General features: G+C 26.2%; 6 protein-coding genes across 15 annotated transcripts; 3 read left to right on the top strand and 3 right to left on the bottom strand.

The window, feature by feature from the left end:
* The first annotated feature begins 210 nt into the window (after nucleotides 1–210).
* On the top strand, nucleotides 211–6,119 carry LOC107995039 (serine/threonine-protein kinase RIO3). Of its 3 annotated transcripts, none has more exons than XM_062082080.1 (6): nucleotides 211–369; nucleotides 707–834; nucleotides 892–1,073; nucleotides 1,140–1,240; nucleotides 1,326–1,607; nucleotides 3,189–6,119. In XM_062082080.1, the coding sequence occupies exons 2-5, from the start codon at nucleotides 740–742 to the stop codon at nucleotides 1,590–1,592; spliced, it is 645 nt and encodes a 214-aa protein (XP_061938064.1). In that variant the 5' UTR covers nucleotides 211–369; nucleotides 707–739; the 3' UTR covers nucleotides 1,593–1,607; nucleotides 3,189–6,119. The 3 variants fall into 3 exon arrangements, with proteins under 3 accessions (XP_061938064.1, XP_016907754.1, XP_016907753.1); XM_017052265.3 differs by lacking the exon at nucleotides 3,189–6,119 and adding an exon at nucleotides 2,067–2,221; XM_017052264.3 differs by lacking the exon at nucleotides 3,189–6,119 and adding an exon at nucleotides 1,677–2,221.
* LOC107995038 (uncharacterized) lies at nucleotides 2,471–3,517 on the bottom strand. Its single transcript, XM_017052263.3, has 4 exons — nucleotides 3,377–3,517; nucleotides 3,003–3,316; nucleotides 2,674–2,914; nucleotides 2,471–2,603 (listed from the first exon to the last, which is right to left on the bottom strand). Exons 1-4 carry the CDS (start codon nucleotides 3,445–3,447, stop codon nucleotides 2,540–2,542), a joined length of 690 nt encoding a protein of 229 aa, XP_016907752.1. The 5' UTR covers nucleotides 3,448–3,517; the 3' UTR covers nucleotides 2,471–2,539.
* Nucleotides 4,308–8,415, bottom strand: LOC107995170 (FAS-associated factor 2). Its single transcript, XM_017052521.3, has 8 exons — nucleotides 7,971–8,415; nucleotides 7,800–7,880; nucleotides 7,212–7,437; nucleotides 6,920–7,106; nucleotides 6,662–6,835; nucleotides 6,469–6,564; nucleotides 6,095–6,407; nucleotides 4,308–6,029 (listed from the first exon to the last, which is right to left on the bottom strand). Exons 1-8 carry the CDS (start codon nucleotides 8,031–8,033, stop codon nucleotides 5,865–5,867), a joined length of 1,305 nt encoding a protein of 434 aa, XP_016908010.1. The 5' UTR covers nucleotides 8,034–8,415; the 3' UTR covers nucleotides 4,308–5,864.
* Nucleotides 8,391–9,340, top strand: LOC107995128 (uncharacterized). Its single transcript, XM_017052441.2, has 2 exons — nucleotides 8,391–8,928; nucleotides 9,077–9,340. Exons 1-2 carry the CDS (start codon nucleotides 8,837–8,839, stop codon nucleotides 9,303–9,305), a joined length of 321 nt encoding a protein of 106 aa, XP_016907930.1. The 5' UTR covers nucleotides 8,391–8,836; the 3' UTR covers nucleotides 9,306–9,340.
* LOC107995125 (2-hydroxyacyl-CoA lyase 1) lies at nucleotides 9,290–15,174 on the bottom strand. 6 transcript variants are annotated; one of them, XM_017052434.2, is made up of 12 exons: nucleotides 13,877–15,174; nucleotides 12,148–12,289; nucleotides 11,926–12,010; nucleotides 11,354–11,535; nucleotides 11,093–11,269; nucleotides 10,770–11,011; nucleotides 10,524–10,709; nucleotides 10,382–10,457; nucleotides 10,035–10,272; nucleotides 9,845–9,952; nucleotides 9,644–9,767; nucleotides 9,290–9,574 (listed from the first exon to the last, which is right to left on the bottom strand). In XM_017052434.2, the coding sequence occupies exons 1-12, from the start codon at nucleotides 13,919–13,921 to the stop codon at nucleotides 9,479–9,481; spliced, it is 1,701 nt and encodes a 566-aa protein (XP_016907923.1). In that variant the 5' UTR covers nucleotides 13,922–15,174; the 3' UTR covers nucleotides 9,290–9,478. The 6 variants fall into 6 exon arrangements, with proteins under 6 accessions (XP_016907923.1, XP_028521225.1, XP_016907924.1 ...); XM_028665424.2 differs by having other exon boundaries at nucleotides 11,954–12,010; nucleotides 13,877–14,036; XM_017052435.3 differs by lacking the exon at nucleotides 13,877–15,174 and adding an exon at nucleotides 12,792–12,930.
* Nucleotides 12,834–22,587, top strand: LOC107995127 (sialin). Of its 3 annotated transcripts, none has more exons than XM_017052439.3 (5): nucleotides 12,834–12,975; nucleotides 19,026–19,860; nucleotides 20,021–20,340; nucleotides 20,450–20,694; nucleotides 21,778–22,587. In XM_017052439.3, the coding sequence occupies exons 1-5, from the start codon at nucleotides 12,924–12,926 to the stop codon at nucleotides 21,919–21,921; spliced, it is 1,596 nt and encodes a 531-aa protein (XP_016907928.1). In that variant the 5' UTR covers nucleotides 12,834–12,923; the 3' UTR covers nucleotides 21,922–22,587. The 3 variants fall into 3 exon arrangements, with proteins under 3 accessions (XP_016907928.1, XP_016907929.1, XP_028521226.1); XM_017052440.3 differs by lacking the exon at nucleotides 12,834–12,975 and adding an exon at nucleotides 15,437–17,461; XM_028665425.2 differs by lacking the exon at nucleotides 12,834–12,975 and adding an exon at nucleotides 18,291–18,749.
* The last annotated feature ends 235 nt before the right edge of the window (nucleotides 22,588–22,822 follow it).

The raw sequence follows: 22,822 nt of genomic DNA, 5'->3' as shown, positions 1-22,822 counted from the left end.
TATTCCATTTTTACTTTATTATTAATTAGATATAATAAGATTAGATATAATAAGATTAGATAATTTAATAAAATATTAAAAATAATAATTTTTATTAATTCATTTGATAAATAAAATATTTTAAAAATGAAAAAAATATTTTTTTATTTTTTAATTAAATAAAATCTACATATATGTAATAATTTCAATAAGTTTGTTAAATTCTCTACTGTATTTTTAGTTTATTTTGAAACGCTTATCGATCATTTTATTATTTGATTCAACTTCACGTGATAGATATATATAGTTTAATATACGTACTGACGTTTCTAATTCTTTATTCGTTTATCTTTTACAGTCTTCCAAATTTTTATTTATTCTAGTTTTAAGGTATATATTCTGATCTTAATTTTCTTTTATGAGAATCATTTTAAATTTTATGTTAAAATTATTTTGAAAATTGTTTGATAATGCTATTTATATCATTCAGATGAAGTGCAAAATATTGAAAAAGATCTTCCACACAATAATTATATATTAATCATAACAAATAAAACAATCGATAAATTTATTCAATATTAAAATTTCATATTTTTTTCATATCATTTTAATTATTTATTTTAAATAAATTTAACCTTTCTTTTAAATTGAATTTTAAATTTAAGATAAATTTTATTTATATTTTCATATTATATTAGTAAAAATATACTTGTATTCGTTTTTTTAGATTTGTAATTTATTATTCATACACATCTAAGAAATGTCAACTCCATGGGCAAAAATTCAACCAGTAGAAGGACCTGTTAATTTATTAGAGATAACTTCAGAACAACTAGCAAAAAGTTTGCAAGAAAAGTAAGTGTTCTAATATTTCCTGATTTTCATTGAATACAAGTATATTTTTCATAATAGAGAATTAAAAAAGTATCAAAATGAGACAGAAAATGATGTAAACATTGAAGACTGTACAATATATGAAACCAATGATACAGATAGCGATGAAGTAATTGCACATATGTTACAAGATCAATTTAACAAAGAATATGATTTAATGTTAAAACGCACAGAGAAAAAATTCAATCGTGATTCTAAAGGTATATTTAATTTATATAGATTTTTAGTATTATATTTTTAGTTTTTTAATTTCTTTTATTTTATAGTTAATATATCATATACAAATTATCGAACTTCTTTTTGTGATGATCAAGATGATAAAGATACAGACATTGAAGATACAACTAAAGATTTTGATAGATTTGTGGTAAATATTTTTTGATACAAAAAATAATTTTATATAAAATTTTCTATTTTGTAAATTTTGTATTTGCATATTTAATGGCTTATAGAGTATAGAGAAAGAATATGCTTCTATACCACGTTGTGGATATAGAAAAATGGGTGGTGAGGGATCTCAAATTGTTACAAAACATGATATGTTGATGTCTTCAAGGATAAATGCTTGCAGAGTGTTACAATTCCCACCAGGAATTCATACAGGAGACACAGGAGGATTTGATGTTAAATTAAACAATAAAGTATTTAACAGTTTAAGGGCTCATAGTCATGCTCAGTGTTCTAAACAAAAAGCAAAAGCACGACCACATACAAAATAAATAAATAAAATATTTGTAAGTATAAATATATTGTAATAATACATTTATGAATTTAAATCTACAACACTATTTATTATTGTACAGGCTTTTTCTTCTACATATAAACAAATTGCTTTCTATTAAAAAAATTTGGTCTTAGATATATTAAAATGTTATTTTCGATATTACATTATCAAATGTTATAATATTGTCAATATTATTCTATATTATAATATAAAAGTACAAAAAACAAAATAAATAAATCTCATCAATTGCTATTTTTACTTTTATATTTTTGAATTGTATTATTTTTATTTGAAATGAAATACTATATGAAATAAATAGTAACTTTCATTATTATTTTATATCATTATTATTAAATTTTACTAAATTATTTTAATCATATAAGAAAATACAAAAATTTGATTTAATATAAACTAATATACTTTTCAATTAGATTTAAGTTTTATCATTATTTTATCTTATTCTATTCAGATTTGTTCTTATATTCTCTAATACTACATTGGGATGGCATCACAATATCTATACAGTAACCAAAAAGAATATAATTAATGAATATAATTTAAAAAGATGTAAATTTTTTTCTTTTTAAATAAAATAAAATATTTAGTGAATCAAAAATAACAAAACTGTTTGTATCAAAATATATTATTGATAATTCATAAATTCAAAGATAACAGTAATTTTTTTCATTCTTTCATCAAATATCAAATTATTTTATCATAAACAATTGTTTTATATTGTTTATAAGTGAAATGATACTTATAAAAAAAATTATTTAATATATCTTTTTTAAAAATTAATTTTCTTATAATATATTAATTTTCTATAAATAATATATTAATATATAATATATAGTTATAAATAACAAAACATGATTCTATGTTTTTTAAGGCATATTTTTATTTTTGATATACATTACTTTTTAAAATTTAATTACATTTCGATTATTTATTTATATTATTTTCTAATTCAGGTTTATTTTCCGACGATGATGGAAGATGTTCTTTTCTATAAATAAAATCATGAAATTTTTTTTAAATTAAATTAATAAAAATGGAATTATATTGATGTATCTTACATTTCGATTGGCGATACTTCATTGAACTTGTCATTGTCCAACAATTTTTGTCTCGCTTCACTTTCTTTCAGAGTTTCTTTTAAGATCATATTATATATTTGTCTAGTATTTAACCGAGGAGATGAATAATTACTTTTTTCAATAGAATTTTTTAATGTTTCAAATATGCTCTCCTTTCCTTCTTGTTTAGTTGTTCGTATAGTATCATCTTGCATTAATCCTAACTGTAGGGTTCTCATGACTATAAAATATTAATTTTATTAATAAACTTTGTTCTTCATTATATATTTTTTTTTATACTCTTTTTAAAAATCTAAAATTTATTATACCAGGTAATCCAAGATCTTTATCTTTTTTCTCTGATATTATATCTTCGAACGAATATCGTGGTAGATTTACATTTCTTGATTTACTTCCGGTTTCTCCCAAATGGATATCTGATAATCTTTCGTTATTACTAATTGTTAAGCTTTGTGCTAAAAGATCTTCGTATTCTGCTTTATCACTGATTACAGCCATAGGTCTCTCAATTGTCAAATTACTTTCAAAATCTTCATTTAATGACGTTTGGATGGCAGGTCTACATATCAACCCATTGTATAGAGTCAGCGAACATCGTAAAGATGCTAGTAACCAATTATATCTAAAGAAAAAACATTTTTTACTAGAAAAATTGCTTGAAATATGATATAATTTCACTTACAAACACTTAATGTGTAAGAGTCCAAAAATAAAAAATAATATAGCCACCGGAGCTATCAAATAAATAAACATTTTTTAATATGTTTATAAGAAGTATGATACTTCAGTGGATCATTTTGTCAATTGACTACAGTTTTTGACATAAGACAATCGAGTTAGCCTACTAGAATTTACTGCACAAATCCAAAACAACATATATAACAAAGTAAAATAATGTAAGTAATGATAAAGAAGAAATAAATTCTTTTAATCATCTAAAAATTTAAGATGTAATATATTAAATTTATACATTTATCGTATATTTAAATTTATTCACATTTAAAATTCACAATATTCACAAATAAAGAAACTTCTTTGAAATGTTGTAAAGATATCACTTTTGCTTCTTTTTTACTTTTCTTTATGATAAGACTAAACATGTTTGAAGATATATATGTATGTTGTTCTGTATTATATGCAAAAGAAGAAATATTTATAAAAATAATTATCTTTAACAAATTATTCACTTTTATCATTATTTATCTTAAAAAAAAAAAACTAAATTTTATATTTAATGAAAAATATTAAAGATAACAAAATATATACTGTCATATAGATATACATGAAATGCTTCAAGATTAAATGTCTTCAAAATCAGTTTCTAGAAACTTGTACATCAATTACATATTTTTTTTTTATACAGTCTTAATTGTTATATATTTTCATATCACAAAAAAATTTTTTTTATTATAAAGCTATTTGTAACATATTTATTTTAATTATTTGTTAAATAATCCCTTAATTATATTTTATGCTATAGATGTACTTACATCTGATGCTTGATATTGACATAAAAATTATAGCATACAAATATATATTTAATTAAAATTATTAAGGAATTTATAATGAAATTAAAAATATGGTTAACTATATAAGAAAATGAAGAAATGAAATATATTCTCAAACATGTTTATTTAAGCATTAGATATTAACAAAGAAACATAGCAATATCCAGCATCAGACACTTGCTGGCATTAAATGTTCTGGTTTACGTATATACAGAAGAGTATCTAAATGAAAATAAAGACGTATCAAAACTAGATCACAAAATGTGTATACAAAAGTTTACATTTAATGATTAACAAATCTGTTGCATTGCACAGATTGTTATATTCATTTTATCAAACGATTTATATGCATATGTATATATATATGTGTATATTTATATATGTATAAATGCTATATAGATTGCTCTTGAATATTTTATATTCTTCCATAGAACATTTAGAAGGAGCAATACAAATTTGTATGCTTGTTTTTGTTCAGTTTAGTTTTCTACAAAAGAAAAGCATAAAAAAATTAATTATGAACGCTTCAAACGAACACTTTAAAAATTATACATATTTGACTTCCAATATCCCAACATTAATAAATCGATAATAACATGTGTGCTAAACAATTTCCTTACAACCCAAAAATAAAGCAACAAAAATTACTTGAACTTACAATGATAAGAAATTTTCTTTAAGATATCCTTTAAAATATATATGATAACATTTAATTTAGACTTTCATCACAGAAAAATATTTCTGAATGAAAAGAAAAAGAAATAGCTATGTTTATGTGCACATTTATAAAATTGTGATACAAAAAGAATTTGATTATCTTCTAAGATAAACTATTTTCATTCAACTTTTCTTTTTCTTTCTGATACAGAAACTTGCATTGGATATAATTTAATGTGATTAGTAAATCTATTGCGTTTTTGCATCTAATAGCATTTTTAATAAGACTGACCAGAATTGTGAAGTAAAATGCAAAAGGAACCATACTTGTTAAAAATTTTTTGTCAATTATATTTAAAATACAGATTTAACAATGCAAAATTATTGTAATGTAGTCTCAATATTCATAAAATATTATGAAGTGTATGTATATATATATATACATACATGAATTAAATCTGTACTTTAATTATAATATTTATTATGTTCGGTCATTTGTTTTATAAATTATTTACATTTCTTAGTCAGCTTATTAAAAAATTTGTTTGTAAGCTAAAATGTTAATTAAGACAAATATAATAAATGTTTGGTGTACAGCTTTTGTGAAGTCATATTATATATATATATATAAGTTCCTTTTTTTAGTTTCTACAACAAAATCTGTTGTTTTCTATTCAATGTGTACTTTAGTGAGCGTATTATTCACAGTATATAATAAATGTAGTCATAGTTGATACGATAGTTCTATGCAGAAAATGCAATACAATAATCATTCTTTGATTTCTTTTTTTAACATATTTTATAGATCTGTGATAAAACTGCATTCCTGACACTGTACTACGCTTCACATAAAATACTCGAATGTATCAAATATATATATATTTTTATGTGTGTATATATATATATATTATTTTTTTTTTTTATAAATGTCTCTTACGACAGTATCATTTTTCTGTGGAATGATACTTAAACATAAAGAATGCAATATTCAAATATCAATAAAGGTTAATCATCTAAATCATTGACATGGAGAACTTCTCTGTGTGTTAATCCGACGTCCGATAATGTTAAAATTTCTCTACACGGATATAGAATTCTTTTCGGAAAACTTGTAGTTATTTCAAAACTCACTGGAGAATCTGGCTGACTAAATATCCAATAATATACATCCTAAAAAAATAAAATAATTATATATTAAAATTAATAATAAATAAATTAAAAATCAAACGACATACTTCTACTGTGTCAGACATTAGAAAACGTCTTTTCATTGTCCTTTCTCCAAGTTTAATTTGAAGATGACATGCATTAGGATTAGTAGGCTCTGGTTCGAGAGGCACTTTACAAACAGTAAGTTCTTTCTCACGACGAATGCGTTGAATTTCCATTTCTTGTGCATTTAATTGTTCTTTTTCTCTAGCCTCTTGTTCTTCGCGCGCTTTTCGTTCTTCTTCTCTTCTACGATCCTTTTCTTGATCTGCGCGTAATGATTCTTCGTATGCCTGATCTTGTTGTTGACGTAAAGATTGCGCGGCACTACGTTCAGCTCTATGATAAAATAAATTAAACAATATGATACAAAAAAATAAAAAATTTCTATTTTTCTTACCTTTCTTGACGAGCTTGTATTAAATTAATTTCGTTGTGATCTATAATCGTTTGCAAACGAGATATTAAATCAGATGACGATGGCGTGCCTTCCATTCTGCAATATAAATATAATCTTTGATATTATAATTATATTCATTAATTTAAGAATTAAAAAAAATTATAAAATAAAAAATATATACATAGATTATTACCTGCCAACTATTGTCATTTTATTATCTTTTAAAACAATAATGGCTAAGAAAGGATATGAACCAGATTTAAGAGCTTCTGCCACTTTATATCCTTCACCTGATTGTACATTACATGCCCAAAATAAAGTATGTGTATTTATATATCGAACAACTTCTAGATTACCCAATGTATTTCTATATATCAAAATTTAATTTTAATTATTTTAACTTTTCTTTAAAATTTATTTTCAATTCAACAAAACAATCTAAAAAGGTTACCTGCACCATTGATCAATATTTTGAGCTTCATCTTTATGTAAATACACCAATAAAAACCTCAATTCTTGTTTTGCATCAGAAAGAGCTTGACTATAAGAGCCTTGATAAAAAACAGGATGACTATTACCATAACATTCCTCATAACTTCGAATGAAGTTAATCACATCTTCCACAGGATCAGAAGATACTTGAAATACAATTAATATGTTAATTTTAGTTTTTCTTATAGAATTGTTTTTTAAAAACTAATCATTATAATTATAATCATTATAATCAATAAATTGAAACATACCAGGTCTAACATTTCTCCTAAATATTGAAAGAAGTAGTTGTAAGATGCTGATCACTCTTTCATAACATAATGAAAAGATATACCATAAATAACTACCCCTGCCATTAGAGCTTCCAGAATAATGAAAATATATTCTAGAACTGCTGTCATCAACAACCTGAGGTGGTCGTGATCTTGAGTCCTGTGCATACATTGATGGTCTTCCTTCATACAAATTTAATTGTTCCTAAATAAAACAATGAAACATTTTTTTTATAATATAATTATATTTACGTCTATTTTTCTACAAATTTTCTAAAGTTTTCTAAAATCTAATTAATAAATATTAATTATTTAGATATATAAAATAAATAGTATAAAAATATATATTATTGACATTATATAAATAAAATATAATATTTTTTACGGATCTTTTATCAATCTATAATGAATTATTAATAACTTCTGTTACACAATTGACCTATATATGATATAAAAATCAAATAAGTCAAAATCATAAAACAATTATATATAAATTTCTTTTGAAATTTTATTGCAAATATATAACAATTAATAACATTTAAAGAATATATAATAAGAGAAATTTACCTGAACTGCAACCTCTAAATTCCAATTATGCCTTTGTAAGACATCTCTGCAAATTGACAGATCCTCGATGCCTGTCAAATCCTAAAACCATCACACAATATTATTATTTAATTGTAACTACAAAAATTAAATTGAAAATTAAATAATTTAGTATATAATATCACGATTCACCTGAAATTGGAGGATTTTCTCAGTCTGATCACTGCTAAATCCATTTAACGCAAAATCTGCCATATTAATATATTTTGTCAGCAAAAGACTAGAAAAATCTTAACAATCTTTTAGTTACGCGGTTCCACAAAACGATTCTGAATTCATCAGCTAATAGAAAAACCAGGCACTCGAACAAAATTACGATCAAACTGCGCAAGCATTTGGAGCGTGATACCAAGAATGATTAACCTCAAGTGTACACGGTCTCCAGTTTATGGACCTCTGTTCATTATCATCACGACACGTTTTGTCTCGTCGCTCTGTTCTATACTCAATGTTTTCGGTGTCATGACTTTTTACGATAATTTACAGTTTCAAGGTTCTATTTCATGCGACACGATTTTAAGTGACGTCAGCTGCATGCATTGGTGAAACGACAGTCAACAGTCCTTCTATATTGTCATTGGTAGAATGTTACTCTTGGTAACAACCAATAATATATATTTTAATTAATTACTAGATATATATTTAAAAAAAATATATAATAATAACATAATAAAATTTTTATACAAATATATATACATATAATAAATTGAAATTTATTATATATGTATATATAACGTATATCTAAAATATAAAAATAACCAATGAAAAAATAGTACGCAATAAGATTTTGGACCTATAATTTTTTACCTTTAATTTTAAAAAGAATCATTGGTTATATCATTGGTTATAATATTCTTTGTATATATATTATGAATTATATTCAATTTTCATGATGTGTGGTATTTTATAATTCATTATTTTGTTAAAATTTTTATATAATTTTTATGTAATTATTCATCTGTTCTTTAAAGTTGTTTCGTAAAATAATTTTGGTGCAAATGAGTACGGAATCAGATGAATATCGTGAAATCGATATTAAAATTGAAATTCAAAAAACATTGATTTCTATTAACAATACAACATTAAAAATGTAAGATTCAAATACTTCCAAATATTTGTTTTATTATAAATCTTCGTTATTAATAAAAAATTTATATTTCAAAATATATCTCAATAAATAATCTTATTTATTGTATAAATAATAGTAATTAAATAATTAAAATTTTTTTATTCATTAGAAAAAATGAATTGGACATAATTAATGATCTTATAAAAAAGAATGGACAACTTCATATAGCTGTAATTGATGCAAACAAGACATTAACTACAATAGCCCAAAACATGAACATAAATGTTAATAATATTTTAAATAATGATGAAAGTGAAAGTGAATTCCAATTTAATTTAAATAATCTATCTTCTGCTGCTTTTAAAGAAAAATTACTAGCATATTCAAATAACATGTAATTTTTAATTTTATTAATAAATATTTTGTATATTTATATTTACATTTATTTTTTACAAACAATATAAATAAATTTAAAATTTATATTTTTTTCATTTTTTTTTACCATTATTTATATGTACCATTTATTTTTCACCATTAATTATATGTTATAAAATTTATAAAATCAATGAATTTAAAGTTTTGATTCTGTTAACCAAGTAAATTTTTGTTGTTTACGATCTGCCTGGGGATTAATCATGATATTTAACAAACTAGGAGAATCAGTAGTCTGTAATAAAGTTATTTTTCTATTAAAATTGCTAATTTTTATAAAAATTAAATGAAAAATTATGTTTACCTGAAGACATATCTTAAGTGCTTGTTGTATATCTTTTACAGTAGTGCAAAAGTGTCCTTTGCGACCAAACATTTCTAACATTTTTTCATAATGTGTTTCTGATGTTAAACAATTTGGTGGTGTTCTGAAAATCAATATATTTTATTAAATTAATATTTCTATATATTTATTTCTATATGAGTATATTTTCAAAAAACTTACACTCGTGTTGATTCACCTGAAGCTTGTATTTGCCTGAATGTTTCTTTATCAAAACCACTATAAATACCATTATTATTTATAATAATAATAATAATAGGCAATTTATATCTAAAATATTGAAAATTATCAAAAAAATTAATCTAATCTTATATTTTTTAATCTTTATATTTGGTTAACTTAAATTATTCACCTAAACATTGTTTCAATTTCCATGCCCGAAAACCCGAATGCACTATCTCCTTCTATACAAAGAACTCGCTTTGTAGGAGCATAATTTTTACAATAAAGAGCAGCTGCTATACCAAAACCTAAGCCAACACCCATAGTACCAAAAGTACCAGCATCTAATCTATGTCGCGGTTTATTATTTAATAAAATCATCTTTCCGATATCCATAGTATTAGCTCCTTCTGAGCAAATAATACAATCTATGAAAAAATAAAAAATATTTATTATTTATTTCATAGTTTTATTATTTATTTCATAATTATATTATTAAATTTATATATTTTGCTTTATATAAAAATTTTTACTAGCCAGATGGAAGGACATCTTGAATATGTCTAAAAACAGCATAATAATTTAATGGTACTGAAGTATCCATTGACATTTTCTACAAAATAAAAAAAAAACAAAAAATATTTTATTTTGTAGACTAGTACTAATATATGATAGTTACTTGTATTATTGTTTTATTTTTATTTGATTTAGCTAATAAATCTTTCCACCATGGATTGTTTTCTGTAATAGACCATTTGTGTTCTTTCAAAATAGTAACAAGACTTTCTATAGCTGTAGATATGTCAGATTGAATTGCAATTGCGGAAGAAACAGAATTATGTAATTCTTCTGGACACAAATCGATCTACAATATAAATATATTAAAATTTTTTTAATAAAAATTATTCGAGCAATATTATAATACCTGTATTATTTTAACATCAGGTTGGAAGCGAGGCGATTTGCCAAAGTGTAACATCCAATTTAATCTAGCACCTAACAATAAAATGACATCGCTTTGTTGTAATACATATGTTCTAGCACTAGAAATACATCGTTCATCGGTATCCGGAACGACACCTTTAGCCATTGGCATAGGAAGAAAAGGAATTTTGGTTGAATATACTAAACTACGAACTTCATTTTCTGCTCTTCCATAGGCAACTCCTTCAAAATTCCAAAAGAATTTTGTAATTAATATAAATTTTTTCTTAAATCTATATTATAATATTTTATTATTACAACTACCTTTTCCTATAATTAACAATGGTTTTTTTGCTTGCATAAGCAAAGTAGCCGCTTGTTTAATAAGTCGATAATCGGGAAATATCAGTGGCGGTGGTGGACATTGCGCTACTTTATATATATTTTCTTCATCAACTGATTGATTTAAGATAGTAGCTGGTAAATCTAAATACGCGACACCTGAAAAAATTCATAATATAAAGACGTATATTTTTTACTTTAATTAATTGTAAATTAATTGTAAATTCTATATATCAAATCTACCTGGTCTACCATAAATAGAATTTCGAACGGCTTTTTCCACGTGAAGCGGTATTAATATTGCAGACGGCGGTCTGACAGCATATTTACAATAGGGTTTACTAGATTCTACCTGTGGCCATTCCTGAAAACCTCCAATACCTTCATGGTCTTGAGCACAAGATCCACCAATTACTATGAGTGGCCTATATAAGAGCATGGAACAAATTACAATAATACATCTTTTTTAATGTTTTTACATTTTTTAACACAATTCTGGTTTATATAATCATTATCTAACTTACACATTATTTCTTTTAAATTAAATTAAATGACACAATGAATGTAAATCAAATTATATAATTATAATCATTTCATATAAGATTACTATTTTTATGAGATGAAAGATTTATATATTAATAAAAGGCATGATAATTATAATCCAATACAATAATATAAAAATTTTAATTGTTGTAATATGTGTGCTGTGTCAATGAATTTTGCATGGAATATATTTCTTTCGAATAGAAAACATTTTTAATTTAGAATTTAAAATGAAAATTAAAACTATATTATATAAACAAAACAAGATTTACCAGCAATTTATTTGAGCGTTTGCCATACCTCCGATAACATGAAGCAATCCTGGCCCAGAGACGCATAAAACTACTGCTGGTTTTCCTAATTATAAAAATTAATTAATTCGTGATATTCGCATAAATAAAAGAAAGAACCTTTACGTGTAATAATGAATATTTTAATTATATCTTAAAAATCATTTGTTTCATATATAACAATTCTTCCTTTTTGCCGCTTACTCGTTAAATATCCATAAGCTTGCGCAGCATAACATGCAGCTTGTTCATTTCTAAATCCAAGATATTGAAGGCCCGCAATTTGCATGGATAAAGCTAAATCGATCACAGGATGTCCCATTATTCCAAAAACATACTCGATACCCTAGAAATATAATTTGTTCAAAACGAAAAATTATATTTTCATATTATATTGCATAGTTAATATAATATATCTATATATATGATGAAAAATTATCTGAAAATAATGTATTAAATTTGATACATTTAATTTTGTGTTTTATATATATATATATATAATATAATATAATAATATAAATATTATATATATAAAAATAATAATTAAAAATATTTTTGATAGTGATACTGGTTTGAATACAAACCTTTAGATAACTTATATATATTTATATATATATTTATTATTACAAAAATTCATTCTAGTGAAAATGGAAAACAATTTTATTTTGTATATATTTTATTTTATTTTTTTATATAAAAAAAAGGATAAAATGATAAGGATAAAAGGAATATAATTATTATAGATAAGATAAGTAATTTTCTGCGATAATGAACGTAATAATTAAAAATATTAAAAAATAATCACTATATATACGGTACGCAAAAAACATTGTAAACATGATAAGTACAGAATTGCAATTGATTCACTGATTATTTTTCATCGATGCACATTTTAGTTTCAGTTGTGCACTGTATAGCCGGTCTAGCCTGTTATACAGCACGAATACGTTAACTAAAAAATTTATCTAAACAAAAACGCAATGTTCCGTTACGAAGAGGAGGGAATTCCCCTTATATCACGAGTAAGGAAACGTAAGTATTTATTTATTATTTAAAATCTTAATAATTTAATATGAAATTTAAATAATTTTATATATGTATTTTAAGTATAGATTCAAAAATAAATACTGTATGTAAATAATAATAATATATATACATATATATCTACAATAAAGTAAAATTTAATGTATCATTAATTATAAATTTTTATATTTTTAAAATAAATTAAAATTTTATTTTTGAAATAAGAACAAAATAAGAATATAAATATATTTTTAAAAAATTTTTAACATATTGTATTTTCTAACTTTTATAAATTTAGTAAATTAATTGTGCATTTAATAATTAAATGATTTCATTAAAATTAATTTTTTAATTATTATATTTTAATAATTTGATTTAAATTAATTTATGCTAATGTTTTTTTATTAATTTTAATTTTGAATCAACTTGATAAACATTTTATTAATATCAATGCTGAAAATTTTTCTTTTCTTCTTTTCGAAATCTTTACGAAATTTTTGTAAATTTAATTTCATAACGTTCAATATTTACATTTTTAACTAATACATATATTTATATTGTTAATTTTGTTAATTATTCAAAAACAATTTAGTTAAAGTACATATATTTACAAAAAAATAAAATGTTACATGCTAAATGTAGATATTATTATTATATAAAATAAATATATAATAAATATATTTTAAAAGATTGAATGTTATTAATCTCTAATTGTTTCTGAATAATATTTTGGGTAACTAATTTTTATTATTTACATTTTTTATTTCTCTCTCTTTCATTTGCGAATTTTTGACAGTAACATATATAACACTAATAAAAATCACATAACCTTAAATGTCACTGCGAAAACAATTAAAAATCATGAACAAGAAAAAATAAATAAAAAGAAAAAAACGGAAAAGTTCAATACCTGTTGCTTCAAAGCTTCGGCGGTTATTTGATTCCCGTTTTTCATTTTCAAATTAATTTTGCCAATGTAATACGCGTACGATATTAACTGTTATCAGAATTGTAAGCAACTGGCTAATCTATAAATATGCTTTCGCAGACATCAGTAATGAACTTTGAAACGAAAAAAATATGATTCAAGGTTTTAAACATTTATTCAATATTTAAATTATTATTAATCTCTAAATATATTATCAATTTTAATTTTGCGAAAAAAAAACAAATTCAAAATTACAATCGATATGTTTACATATTTAAATATATTTAATGTACCATGTAGAGTTTTCTCCAAAAACGGAACATTTAATTATCTCCTTTAATTACCAATGGTTTCAAGGTCATTATTGCCGACTGTTAAGGTTGTCAACATCCTTTAAAAGAAATAAAGATTTCTATTTTATAAATATCAGAAATAGCACTGATTAACATTTGATTACGTATCTTAATGTGAATTTTTAATTAATAAAAAATTAGTAAAAAATGAAGTAATCTTGAGCCTTTCTAATGAAGAAAAAAAAATTTCATTTTATTACAACAGCAATGATATGCCGTTTGGGTAACAGATTCATTTTCATTTTATTTAAAAATATAGGGTCAGCGTTTTTCAAATTGCGTTCTACAAAAAGTGAATAAATGTTTCGTGAATTTAACTAAAATTAATATATGTTTTTAAATATTAAAGCAAATTCAAACAAATTCGAAAATATTTAAAAATCAGACGCTTTTTTTCGCGTTCTTCCGTTCCTCTTATTAAAATCAATATTTTAATTTATTTATATCTATCCTTTATCTTATAAAAATCTTATAAAAATAACAATCGTTCTGCTAAAATTTTCAGGATTTGTGAAGTGTTCTAAGTTGTAGAAAAAGTTTGGAAAACGTTAGCGTAGGATATACCTGAACGAAATTTAGTTTGAAAAGCATGACGAGTCTAAGAGTTATGACTTTCAGGTACCTGAAACTCGGCATTACAAAGTATGCACAGGCCCATTTTTCCCGTTTGAAAATTCGTTTTCACCATTTCTTCTTTATTTCGAAGGTTATTGTCAATATCCAACCTTTGAAAAATTTGCTTGTCCAACGTCCGTGATTTATTATTGCATTACCACGAACCACCTACCGAATATCTTCATATTGTAAAAGTTTCTATTTTTAATATATTTTTTTCTTCGTGGAATAAATTAAAAAGTTTGTTAAATCTTAATCACTTGAATTCTTAAATTAATATATAATTCAATATATAAATAATTTAATATATAAATAAATAAATAAATAAATTCATTTGTAAATTTGTTGAATTTTAATTACAATGTTTTGGAATTTTTATCGAGTAAATTTTTTAGTTAGAAAAAAATTTACTTTAAAATATAATACTTAAAAATTATTTTTAAGTATAATGGACATAGTTTGCTTGCTAGTCACTCAATTGCCCGTTGACCTTATCTAACGCTTGAAAGTTTTCTGCAGGTAGGTAGGTCCATTGAACACTTCTGTACATAGATTTATTTGAGCCCAAGGATTTTGCTAAGAAATGCACAAAGTTTATTGTCGAAGGGTACAGAATGGTCTCCATGGATAAGGGTCTAAGTCTTCTTCGAAATGTATAATTATTTTTCATGGGTCAGGATAATCCGTGTAAATTTTTAGAAAGTAGTCTGCATACCTGGACTATTTGGAAATATTTTAAACGTAAAATATTTTTAACAATAAACTATATTTATTTTTCTACGTAATCTTCTTGATCGAATAATTATCGTTGAACAATTATTTAATCATCAATGTAAACTCAACAGAGAGATTCAGATGTTTAAATAAAATTTCTAAAATTAAGTAAAATTAAAACAAATTATATAAAAATCTTCCACATGGATGTAATTATCATTACAAAGATTTATTATTATAATAAATATTTATTATATATTTTTTTATCTATAAGGTTAAGGATCAAATTATTATTCAAAATTGCAGCAACTATCATCAATCGATGCAGCATACGGATATATAATTTAATCATTTCCTGTCCTGTTTACAATGACTCGTCCAAAAAATATATTTTATTGAATAAAAAACTCGATTAAAAAAAAAGAAAAGAATTATTTATTTTTCTTCTAACTTTTTTATTTTGTTTTATTTTATTTTATTTATTTATTTATTTATTTTCTAATCTAAAATCAATTCACTCGCGTATCTATAGATCATTGGATCGTATTAATATTTTTTATTTCTTCTATTTTCTTCAATACTGATTCATAGTGTCTTCTTTCAATTAACATCGCGATTCATGTCAACAAGAGCACCGATAATTGGTAGCCTGTTACCGATGGACAAAAGTTTATCGATAGCCACCGAAGACAATGATCTTTTTGCATAACAGTGATCGAGTTAATGTACTGTAATTACTTTGAATACGCGCGATAATTCGAATCGATGCATTTTTTCTTGAGTCACAAGTGAAATCCGACCGTGATGTTTCTACAAAACAAGATTTCAAGATATTCGTTTTAATTAAACATATACATTTATTTAATCGCCAATCGATCGAAAAGTGTCTTCGCGTTGAAAAAAAAAAAAAAAGAAAAAGAAAAAGAAAAAGAAAATAGAAAAGGAATGACACATCGTGGAAATTCCGGTGCACAAATTTGCACGTGCAATCTGTAAACCGCAGAATTACGTAAAATGTTGGCAAATTATTGAAAATTAAGGAAGCCGCGTCCCACGATGTTGAACCGGAATCATAATGAACACGCGACAATAACAGAGAATAATAGAAGAGTCGATTTTTTTGCGTATCGTTTAGTCTAATCTTTTTTTTTTTTTTTTTTTTTTTACAACCGTCAAATTGGATATAAGTAAATGGTGTAAAGTAAGAAATATTTATCTTATCGAAGAGCACTTATTTTATAAATTTTCACGAAGCGTTTTTTAACAAAAGTGCAATCGTGTAATTTTATTGGAACGCGTAATTATAATTCGCATACCTGGCCGATTATTTACGATATTCTCAACTTAAATTTGATTAATCGAATAGTAATAATCAAAAAATTATAGATAAGTTAATGATATATTTAATTATATGTAAAATTATTCTAGTTTTAAAATATCTGTTTCGTTAAGAATATCTTTGGAAAGCTTTTCGACGAAATGGCGAAAAAGGAAAATGATGGTCAGCAGACCTGCAAGCTGCAGGAGCAACATGGGTTCAATCCCTAAAATTCGATGTCCTTTCCATGTTATCCTATGGGAGGGATGTACCTGGCTTCCCCACTTACTCTCACCTACCGACCACTTAAATAGGCAGCGGAATAACCGATGTCATCAGTTAGTTCTTAGCGGTTTCGAGTCGGTTCTCGTATTCATAAAATTAAACTTTTGCGGAATTCATAAATCCATCAACTTTCGAGATCGATTTTTCCTTCAAATATTTTTCTCTTCGAACAATGTTTCGAAGAGGTCTTTCAAATATATAACAATATAACTGGTGCGTGTCGAGAATTCTTTTGCTGAAACCGCAGAATGTACAAGCAGTATTACAAGAAATTCTTCCCACGTAAGTAGAATATCTTTACGTTTCATTTAATTTATTTTTCTTACGTGTTAAACCTGATTTTCTGAAACGACCGGTTTAGTTCAGCCGTTTGTATTCTAATCAATTTCCTATTGCCTTTTATCAATTCGTTCAATTGAAATAATTCCAATTAAAATTATTAGAATACCGGTACCAAGTTCGTATCATTTTCGGCGAACATTCGAAATTTCGGTACGTTTCGGTGTTTAGTACGATTTAATACGATCGGTATATTTCATTCTTACCGGCATAGATTTCGAATCATGCCCGTTATTTAACCTTGTTACAAGATTATCGTTCAAATTACGTAGTTAATTCTCTTTTTGAAAAATCAGCGTTCTCCATTGCAACGAAATAATATTCTGCATTTGTCTCTTGTTCCGTCTTTTTTTTTTCCTTTCTTTCTTTCTTTCTTTCTTTCTTTCTTCTTTATGTAGTCATTTGAAATTTTTCATAATTTTATTGCTTCTTTATGTACTTGTTCGATATCTTATTATTAGACATTATATATTTTTACATAGATTGGGTAAATCGAATCAAATATATAATAAAGAAACTTTTCATTGGAATAGTACACGAAACGGGAGTAGGATCTATAACCAGAGCAGTATCAATTTTGTAAATAACGGCACACGGTAACGATAGTTTGTAAATACAGTGTGGAATGCTTGGAAAGTGGTCGAGAACTTTCTTTGAAAGACGTACCTACTATATATGTGACTAGGAATAATGAGTATTATGGGAAAGATCTTAACAATCAAATACAACGTTATCCTCTTTTTCGCGTAAGAAGATAAATCACGTAATTTTTACATATTTTTATATTTAATTTCATTTTCAAACTCTTCAAAAATATTTCAACATATTCTTTAATGATTATATAATTCTTTTTCTTTTTTTTTTAACAACAAATTGTTACTCTCTCTGGATATTCATAAAAATTTAATCGAAATTCAAACGATTTAAAAATAGATAGAAAAATTGGTCGGTATAACGAAAACTCAAGTTCGAATAGAAATTAATTAAAAATAAAAAAACAATGGTCAAATTTACATAGAGCGATCATAGTTGGCATGACATATTGATTCGACAATCTGTCAATTTGTATTAATCACTAGTCAATTAGCCAATTAATTTTTTAATGTTTATTTACGTACGTTATCTTTTTTACGCTTGAATTCTTTTCGGCGCCTTATTCCGAGATCTGTCCACGAAGGTATGCCCTTGTGGTTTTTTACCCATCCCGATTCCCCAATTTGGAAATGTTTAGGTAAGTAAAGAAAAAAAAAAGTCGCGAGCGACAATTTCAAAATTTCTTCCAATATCCTTCCCCGAATATTCTCCAATCTCTATAAACAAACGATCCATACATTTTCATTAGAAATTAAAAGATCTTGTCCATCCTATTCCTATATCAACTAAATATAAGAACTAATATAACATACTAATATAAATGTACGAACTAATAAAATAATAATAAGAAAAAAAGCAAAGATTTCATGGAACTCGTCGCAACACTTTTTATCACACCAAACACTTTTTACAGGATGGATTCCGACGCGAGTTTCGATCGGTATAATGATGTTCACGGCCTGTTGGGCCAATTATATGTTGAGGTTACAAATGCCAATTCTGGCCGTGCCGATGATCAAAGCTCGGGCCACAGCTGGCAACAACGTATCAAGCGCCGCATGTGAAGTTAGAGTACGTCGCGCCATCGCCTGGCTGGATCCTGGCATATATCTCGAAGATTATATCCTTGCGGAGAGGTTAGAAGCCGCTCAGAATGCAGTTGCTAATTCGAAGGCGTACAACATTCGCGTAAGGAGAAATACGAAACCGATCAGGCCGAGCGGTATATATATATTCAATGGTTTACCTTTCGATTGGAGGCCCGAAATTCGCGGCCAATTAATAGCCGCGTACAGCTACGGTAATGTTCCTGGAAATTTATTGGGCGGCATGATGGCCGTTAAATGGGGCGCAAAGAACGCGATACTCTGGACATCGATTGTAGCAGTCCTGATATCATTCTTCAGCCCGATTCTCGCACAATTTCACTGGGGCGTTCTTTTAGTCTCGAGGATGGTCATCGGTCTGACCGGTGGTATAACGTTCCCGGCGTGTCACAGTTTGGTGGCGCGTTGGGCGCCTCCGAACGAAAAGGCACGTTTTGTTTGGTCGTTGCTCGGCGGCACGTTCGGTACCATTTTCACGTATCCATTGGTCGCTGGTATAGCACAATCTTTGGAGTGGGAGAATGGATGGTACATTCCATCGTTGTTAATAATGGTTTGGATATTTTTCTGGGCGCTGATCACATACGATTCTCCTGAAGAGCATCCTGGTATCTCGGCTGAGGAAAAGGAATACATTATCACGTGAGTATCTTATATGAAAATTATATTATTGGATACTTAATACTTATTCTTTTTCTTTCTCTCTCTCTTTCTCTCTTTCTCTCTGCGTCAGTTTTAAGACGACGGAGAGATGTGTTGTACGCTTAATGTTTTTTTTTCCTCTTTGTTTCTTTCTTCTCAGTGAACAAGCGGGCACAGTTCGCAAAGTAAAGCCGACGTTGAAACAAACACCGTTAAAAGAAATATTTACTTCAATACCGTTCCTCAGCTTGATCGTATGCCATTTCGGGAATATGTTTCTCCTCTTCTTTTATCAGAACGCCATGATGATTTATCTAACGAAAGCTTTAGGATTCAAATTGACCAAAGGTGGGGTCGCAGCCGCCCTTCCCTGGCTTTTCAGGATGGTCTTCGGCTTCTTTTTCAGTTGGGCCGGTGATACGTTGAAGAAGAAAAAGATCCTCAGTGTCACCGCTATACGTAAAGGCGCAACGATATTCTGTAAGGGCGGCCGATTAATCTGAATCTTATCGTTTCGTTTTACCGATAGAAGAAAATATTTTTCTTATTTTTCTTGTTTTTTCTTTTTTTTTCTTTTCTTTTTTTGTAGCTCATTTCCTGCCTGGAATCTTCTTCATTTTGGTTGGATACGTTGGATGCAGGTTCGTGCTCGCCAATATATTTCTCATGCTGGCGCTTGGCTTTAACGGAGCGGCGAGCATCTCCAACCTGTCCAACAATCAAGATCTTTCCCCGAATTTTGCCGGGTTTCTATACGGTATCATGAACACTATCGGTTGTACTTCCGGTTTTATTATTTCTCCTCTGGTTGAGGAGATAGCTGGAAAATATGGAGTAAGTAAGCTTTCTACGCGACTTCTAAGTGTAAAAGTGTCCGCTTTGCTTCCGCTTATTGCTTCTTAATCGGAGCAGCAATTATACGTGTCAAATTATTCGCATAGAGAATTATGTAATTTTTTATTCGTGTGCTCATTGTGTGCGATAGAGTAACGAATATCTTATTACAGTTGCGCACAGTAAAGGTGCTCTTGGCATATTCGAGACCTCAGTCCAGCCTTGTACTGTGTTGCGTAACTCCATAGTACGGGCAGTACTGGGAAATCGTGTGTGCGATGTATCCAAAATGAAATTGCTTCAAAATTTTATGCGCGCTATGCGATCGACTCAAGATTTCACTTCTCCCTTCACAATATATGCTCTACTTTCATATTCATGCATTTGCAATTTCTCTGCTGTAAACGGTACGATAAATGTTTTCGAATATCTAGAACACAAGATATGTACGCGATACAATAAATGCGATATATAATAATGTACATATATATATATATATATATGTATACGTGATCTGTAATTTTCGCATTCGTGCATAAAGTACTAATTAATATGTCAATATCGATAAACCAATCCGTATATAAGAAATCGCATAAGTTAAACAGCAGATGGCCTTGCTAAGCTAATCTCACTCGCATCTATTCAGATTTTTGCGATGGTGACGACTTGTGGGTACATCTCGTCTTTATATTATCAAATTTTATAGTACGAGGTGTATCTACTGGCTAATACTATTTACATCTATTCAGATACTCGTGGTGGTGACGACTCGTGGGTACTACTCGTCTCTATATCATCAAATTTATAGTACGAGAAGTACCCACAAGACGCATCATCAGGTAATCCATCCATGCAACGCAGTAACATCTAATTGTACAACATTTTATCGTTTTTCCTCCATCTGTGTGGGTACGTGTGGTGTATTTTTTTGTATATAGCACATTAATCAGCGCTTATGCTTATTATATATGTTATATTTTCTATTAATCTTATTATCTAAATTTGCTAAATGTTTTTATCTATTGAAAAATGATCTTGGAAATATTATACGTATATGTAATTTTTCTTTTTAACTCCTTTTAGAATCCTATCGAGAGATGGCAAACATTGTTCTGGATCGGTGCAGGGGTGTGCATAGTTTGCATGATCGTCTTTGTAATCGGAGGAAGCGGAAACATTCAACCTTGGAATGAGGTTCAAGTCGAAGCAGAGGAGCCCGAAACTTAATTATATTTAAAACTTTTATTTTTAACGTTAAATATTTCTGCGACAAAAAAAAAGTTAAAATAAGTATTAATTTAAATTATAAATTACGTATGTTGAATTTTTATATAAAATTATAATAGCGTTTTACTTTTTTTATCGTACTGACAAATAGATAGAATCATTGTGGATGCATAAGAAATATTATTGTAAATATTTTATAAATCTCTCGATGCAAGTAAGTTCTAATAGAGAGAGAGAAAATAGCGCAAAATTTTATTAAAATTTCAAGAATTTATATGAAATTATGAGAACAAAGTTCTTAAATTTTTTTTATATGATTTAGAATGTTATAGAATATAATCGAGTATTTCTTTATTAAATAAATATATTTGAACCAAAGTTAATTCTCATCCATCTTTCGTGTCAATTTCGTGACACATTTTTTATGTAAAAAAATAACATTCTTCTGTCATTTGTAAAAAACATTAATTTGAATTTTTGTAATTTTTATTTTTTTAACATGAAATATACGTATCTTGTATTATTAATAGCAAAATATGCAATAAGAACAAATATGTGATACGAAATATGATATTTGTTATAAAAATGTATATTTTTTTGTATATCAATTTAATATAATTTAATAAATAAACTACATATTTAATAAATAAATTAAATTAAAATAAATATTGTATTTTAATTACAACGTATTTCTTATTATGTTTTGCCAAGTCCATTGATGGAAAGATCTTTGTTAACAAGATCTTAATTGTTACATAATAATTATGCATTTATTAAATTGCATAATTTAAATTAAATATGCATTTGTATATTGATATAAATTGAAAGAAGAGACGAAAAACGTTATATCTATTTTCTTTTCGTTTTTTTTTACATGGTAAAATTAAGAACAAAATTAAGA

The sequence above is a fragment of the Apis cerana genome, linkage group LG11, assembly GCF_029169275.1.
Source record: "Apis cerana isolate GH-2021 linkage group LG11, AcerK_1.0, whole genome shotgun sequence".
Taxonomy (NCBI): domain Eukaryota; kingdom Metazoa; phylum Arthropoda; class Insecta; order Hymenoptera; family Apidae; genus Apis; species Apis cerana.
This window is presented reverse-complemented; position numbering and strand designations above follow the sequence as displayed.

Excerpts from the sequence above, each read along its gene's own strand:
- LOC107995039 (XM_062082080.1), top strand. The coding sequence starts at position 740 with ATGTCAACTCCATGGGCAAAAATTCAACCAGTAGAAGGACCTGTTAAT. Across the intron at positions 835-891 it reads GCAAAAAGTTTGCAAGAAAA|AGAATTAAAAAAGTATCAAA; the intron begins GTAAGTGTTCTA and ends TTTTCATAATAG. Across the intron at positions 1,074-1,139 it reads ATTCAATCGTGATTCTAAAG|TTAATATATCATATACAAAT; the intron begins GTATATTTAATT and ends TTTATTTTATAG.
- LOC107995038 (XM_017052263.3), bottom strand. The coding sequence starts at position 3,447 with ATGTTTATTTATTTGATAGCTCCGGTGGCTATATTATTTTTTATTTTT. Across the intron at positions 2,915-3,002 it reads TAAAGATCTTGGATTACCTG|TCATGAGAACCCTACAGTTA; the intron begins GTATAATAAATT and ends AATATTTTATAG. Across the intron at positions 2,604-2,673 it reads GAAGTATCGCCAATCGAAAT|AAAAGAACATCTTCCATCAT; the intron begins GTAAGATACATC and ends TTTTATTTATAG.
- LOC107995170 (XM_017052521.3), bottom strand. The coding sequence starts at position 8,033 with ATGGCAGATTTTGCGTTAAATGGATTTAGCAGTGATCAGACTGAGAAA. Across the intron at positions 6,836-6,919 it reads AATATTGATCAATGGTGCAG|AAATACATTGGGTAATCTAG; the intron begins GTAACCTTTTTA and ends TTTGATATATAG. Across the intron at positions 6,565-6,661 it reads AAAATGACAATAGTTGGCAG|AATGGAAGGCACGCCATCGT; the intron begins GTAATAATCTAT and ends TTTATATTGCAG.
- LOC107995128 (XM_017052441.2), top strand. The coding sequence starts at position 8,837 with ATGAGTACGGAATCAGATGAATATCGTGAAATCGATATTAAAATTGAA. Across the intron at positions 8,929-9,076 it reads AACAATACAACATTAAAAAT|AAAAAATGAATTGGACATAA; the intron begins GTAAGATTCAAA and ends TTTATTCATTAG.
- LOC107995127 (XM_017052439.3), top strand. The coding sequence starts at position 12,924 with ATGTTCCGTTACGAAGAGGAGGGAATTCCCCTTATATCACGAGTAAGG. Across the intron at positions 19,861-20,020 it reads GAAAAGGAATACATTATCAC|TGAACAAGCGGGCACAGTTC; the intron begins GTGAGTATCTTA and ends CTTTCTTCTCAG. Across the intron at positions 20,341-20,449 it reads TAAAGGCGCAACGATATTCT|CTCATTTCCTGCCTGGAATC; the intron begins GTAAGGGCGGCC and ends CTTTTTTTGTAG.
- LOC107995125 (XM_017052434.2), bottom strand. The coding sequence starts at position 13,921 with ATGAAAAACGGGAATCAAATAACCGCCGAAGCTTTGAAGCAACAG. Across the intron at positions 12,011-12,147 it reads AGCTTATGGATATTTAACGA|GAAAACCAGCAGTAGTTTTA; the intron begins GTAAGCGGCAAA and ends TTTTATAATTAG. Across the intron at positions 10,458-10,523 it reads AAAATAAAACAATAATACAA|AAAATGTCAATGGATACTTC; the intron begins GTAACTATCATA and ends TTTATTTTGTAG.